Source organism: Montipora foliosa, chromosome 8 (assembly GCF_036669935.1).
Source record: "Montipora foliosa isolate CH-2021 chromosome 8, ASM3666993v2, whole genome shotgun sequence".
Classification (NCBI taxonomy): Eukaryota; Metazoa; Cnidaria; class Anthozoa; order Scleractinia; family Acroporidae; genus Montipora; species Montipora foliosa.
The window spans coordinates 12769392-12774391 of record NC_090876.1 but is presented as its reverse complement, the minus strand read 5'-3'; the positions used below and the strand labels follow the sequence as shown (position 1 = coordinate 12774391).

At 36.8% G+C, this 5000-nt stretch overlaps 2 protein-coding genes across 3 annotated transcripts in view; both read left to right on the top strand.

Annotated features, from left to right (window-relative positions):
* LOC137967753 (uncharacterized) overlaps positions 1-5000 on the top strand; it is a 201576-nt gene that overhangs the window by 8479 nt on the left and 188097 nt on the right. The gene's annotated exons all lie outside the window — the stretch shown is intronic.
* LOC137968263 (uncharacterized) overlaps positions 1-5000 on the top strand; it is a 12918-nt gene that overhangs the window by 4248 nt on the left and 3670 nt on the right. The window contains exon 2 of the mRNA XM_068814874.1: positions 2120-2317. Coding sequence (XP_068670975.1) covers positions 2120-2317 — 198 coding nt within the window. The remainder of the gene's footprint in view (positions 1-2119; positions 2318-5000) is intronic.

Genomic DNA, 5000 nt, shown 5'->3' with positions numbered 1-5000 from the left:
TGCTAAGATCTACTTTATCCGGATAGTTTTAAACCGCGCAAAAATATCCCTGTTTTAGTAAGCATCACCGATAGGAAATCCGAGTATCTCGAGATGCGCAGAACGTTTGCGCAATAACAATAGTAGGCACTGTCCTTAAGGATGTTTGCGCTAATTGTTTGTGCGCAATGTTACTGCGCAGGTAATGGGACTGTAATATGTCACGCATTACTTCGAGCATTAGTGACGGCTGAGGTTTTAAAACGTTTCCAAAAACCGTGGACAATAAGTCTTGCACAGCGTTGGATCAGAGAAGATTGTGATCAGTCAAAATCGATTTCAAAATATTTATGAAAGTCAAGTAGACTACTGCACGACTGATATTCGCATTGTTTTATCAATAGTCTACTTGACTTTAATAAATATTTTCAAGCGTTAGTTAAAATAACATGGCAACAAAAACGCCGGGGAAAAATTCCAGGCTGGCAAAAGAATGGCAAATTTATTTCCGAATCATCATGAAACGGTAAAGGGAAGTGAGCGGGAGGATGGAAAAGTTCTGGAAAGGGGAGCTGATCAAGTAGTGGCTGAAAGTTTGGAAAACTTGAGGACGAACCTTTGCGCGTAAATTTAATGGGGCTGTTTTTTAAAATGTTTTTATTACTTTTCCAAATGGTCTGGATAGCACAAGTGTTACTAATATTACTCTATGAACTGAATGCATGTTTTTTAAGTTCCTTTCCATTATTCGTGAAAATAGAGCAGTAGTTTCGTTCTCGTTCGTGTCCGCTTGAATAGTGCGGACCTGCGTGGAAACAACCACCGATTAAATTTCACAAAAACCACACTCCAGAAGATGAACATGACGGCAATGGAGAGAGATTATACAAAACACTAACAAAATGAAGATGACGCCTGCTTAAAACTTCGTTGCTATGCCCGAGAAAGTTTTTTTTTTTTTTTTTTTCGGTGAAAAAATTTGATCCCTTCAGCGATCGATCCTCTCTTGGGTTCCAGTTCTTCCCCAACAGGTCACGCAAAAGCGTGACAAAGAGAGCTTTTCAAAATCACATCGATTTTACTCGTTTAGATCGTAGGTGACCCCTATTTTATAAATCATGAATCACTTTACTTAATATCTACAAAATATGATGAAACGAAAAAATTCTCACCGTAAGAAGTTACCGTTTTTAAACATTTTCTTTCCTTGTGCAATCGAATTCCGGTAGTGGTTGCAACGGATAGAGCTTACGAAAACGCTTGTCGAGGATGAACTCTACTGTTTACGACATCCCTAGAGGCATGCAATTATCTAAGAATCACACCCCTAAAAACCTATGCACGGAAACCTTCGCTCTAACAGTTTATTTTTATGATTTTCGATGGATGAGCAGATGAGGCAGCTTACGCAAACGCTCGTCGAGGATGAACTCTACTGTTTACGACATCCCTAGAGGCATGCAATTATCTAAGAATCACACCGCTAAAAACCTATGCACGGAAACCTTCGCTCTAACAGTTTATTTTTATGATTTTCGATGGATGAGCAGATGAGGCTACATCTCGCTATTATGACCGATTTCTCGAAATTGAGGCATTTTTCCACTGCCAGGCTCTGAAACAAAGTCAGTGACCCCCTTTTTTTTTTCATTTTTGGAGTAAGTACTTGATGACCTAACTCTAGGCGAGAAATGAAGAAAATCTCACCTTAGAAAGATTTTGGCGCGAACGTCCTTAAATCGATTTTGTTCCATTCCGATCAATCTCTATAGTCATCTTTTCTTATACTTGTATTTTTTTAATTTATGTTTTAGGTAACCTCTTTTAATAATTAGGGATTAGACTCCTGTTTATAGAGGCTCTCCTAGTTTTTGTACTAATGTATATGAGCTGAAACTATTTAAGTAAAGTAAAGTATATATATATATTACTGTGTGTCATTGAACATTATGAGATATGTCATAATAATCTTAAGCCAAAAAGTGCAGTAAAACCATCTTAATTAACCATGGTGTATTCATACTAGTTAATAAAGTGGATGTAAGGTGAATCAGAATTGTTTTCATTGAAAACAAGAACATTGTGAGAGCTCAAGTTTTCATTCGTCACAGTTAATGTGCTATTTTGATCTCTTTATTAGAGAGCTCTACTTCTGAAGAAACAGCTGGAGAAGGTTTGGGTGAACAACAACCTATTCCAATCCCAATGGCAGTTTTCCAGACTGACCCAAAAGTAATGCATCAGCATTCTAGCATTATGGAATGTGCAGCTACCTTATTCAGAGAAAATTCAAAGACGTCAGGCAAAAGAAAGACTTCAGAATCCAATTCTGAGAAAGGTACATGTACAGCAGATTTAATAATTATTACAGTTTTGTCTCTTGCAGGATGGTATATATTACATAATAAATTTCTTGTACACATTATTGTGGTATATAATATTGTTAAATGAACTGAAGTGAGTCAGAATGGTCATCACATTTCAAGGAGCAACTTGTCAGCTTCAGTTTTCTAGAGGCCTGAAAACATCCATACTTCTTGTAGATGCAGGATATTAAACTACATGCATGAGCTTGTTTATGTCCTGTACTCTACAGTACATGTACATCTGCTATAGTACCGCACTTATATCTGCTCTATTAAACCATTTGTAAACTGATCGGTTGGGAGCTCTTTTTAGATCTCATAAGAGGTGAATGTAAATTTAAATTATGGTAGACATTGTATATTTCGTTATTCTAAAGGAATGAATGCACTCTAATCCCCGCTTATTATGTAGTCTTTAATGAGTGGACAGTGTTGCTTTTCTTTTAGTGACAATGTGGCATATTGGTTAAAAGGAAACTGCTCACTGTCTTCACAGTGAAGAATGTCAAAAATGAGAGCGCAGAAAGGTTGTTGTATTAATGATACAAAAGCAGTGTCCAGACCATTCTTAAGGACGGTGCCTACTAATTCAAAGGTATTTTTACCCCGGTTCATGATTATGCGGGAAAAGTAGATCTTAACAAGTGTTATTGAAATCAAAAAAGAAAATTGGGGGTAACACGCATTTTTCAAAGATTATTCATGAACAATATTTGTAGGAAGCTTTAGAATACAAAGCCATGTATGGCGTTCTTTCTCAAATTGAAGCTTAAATTATCTCTGAAAAATGCACAGTTACCCCGAATTTTCTTTTTGGATACCATAGTACCTATTAAGATCTACTTCTTCTCTGCATAATTTTAAACTGCGCAAAAATATCCCTGTATTAGTAAGCATCACCGATTGGAAATCCAAGTATCCTGGAGATGCGCGGAACGTTTGCGCATTAAATCATTATTGATGACAATAATTAACTTAATTTATGTTCACGTGCAAAAAGAAAGCTGACACTGAAAGTACAGGCAAAGATGAATCTTTCATTAAATAGATAAATAATTATTAGCGTCAGTAACAATCATTGCTCATGAGATGCAGCATTTGCACATTCAATAGATTCATGGCATCTGACATGATGCGGCGATGCGGATCCGCACAATTCCCCTAAATCCGCATCTTTTGTTTCCCCCCGCCATAATCACGAATATTTTCCACATAAAACAAGAAGAATATGCCTGATATTAGTGATAAAGCAGCTGCTTTAGCCCAGTCCTCACAAACACATAAGACAAAGAGATGTGACTACTTTGTAACGCTTATTTTCCTGAACCATTGAAAAACAACGCACGCCATTTCGTTCGCAAGAGGAAAAGGTCGTAAACAGTTTCAACAACGCATTTGTCAGCAATAAGCCCTGGACTCTCTAGTTTAAACGGGGGATTTTTCATTAACCCCATACCTCTAGCCCTAACCTCCATTTAAAAATTTTAAAAAATTTTGCGTCTTTACACAGGGGTGGAGTCTAAGACAAAGAGCAGAAGAAAGGATAAGAGACGATGAAATCTCTCCTTGAGGATGGGAGAAGGAGTAAGCGGGCTGCCCTGGCAGGTAGGAGAAATATTTTATTATGATTATGTATGCCAGGTGATGGGGGACAAAAATTCATGGATGTGCAGAATTTAAAAAAAAAGGCCATTTTTGTAATGTAGGTTTTCTTTTATGAAGGAATGGGATGTTGGTGTACTATTACTTCTTAGTTTTAAAATGTATGTTATAGTTGTAACTGTCAACAAAATGAGTTTTTCTGTAAGTTGTGGCTGGGTATCAGTTGCAGTAGAACAGATTTTTCATTGTGGTTGACAGGTTCAATCCGAAATGGAATAACACTAGGTTGCTGACCCAGATCGGCAATCCGAACCAGCCCCCTTCAAAAAACTGCATCCCCGCCCTTTAACCCTGGTAATGGCATATCTCAAGAATATTTTGCTTAAATAATTTTTATTTTGTATGCTAATTACCCGACCCCCTGCAGTATACACCTGTGCACCCTTGAAATATAAATTACAGTAATGCCTTTTACATGTAAATCATTTCTACCAAGACCAAGTTTTTTCCCAATTGTGTACATAAATGTTCTTTCTGAATATGAACACTGCTTTTAGAAAGTGAAGTGTGCATCCTTCCCCCCCCCCCCACCTTCCCCCCGCAACCCCCAACCAAACAAGGCATTTAGTCTACAGTCTAAGCCATGAATTATTAGTATAGGACCTAATAATATAATTATTTAACAATTATTCACGCGATACTCACTGTAGCCTGAGATGAATAATTGTTTTAGTATAAATACAAGAAGTAATTATATAAATAAGTATTTGACAAATATACTTTTTCTTAAAAACAACTCACTTTCTTTGTCAGTAGGTTCACCCCGCCAAAAAACGTTCTTGTCGGCGTCCCTTTGGAGAAAAAAACCCTTTCGGTGATTATTGCGTAATAGTCACCTCAATAAACAATCAATATCAGTACAAGAGAATTTTCAATAATCACCTACATGTATGTAAGTATAACCTAAAATCAATTAATTGATATAAAAGAGACCTCTCCAATGACCAAGTAAATGAACTTGCTCTGCACACCTTCTTTTTACGATCTACTTTT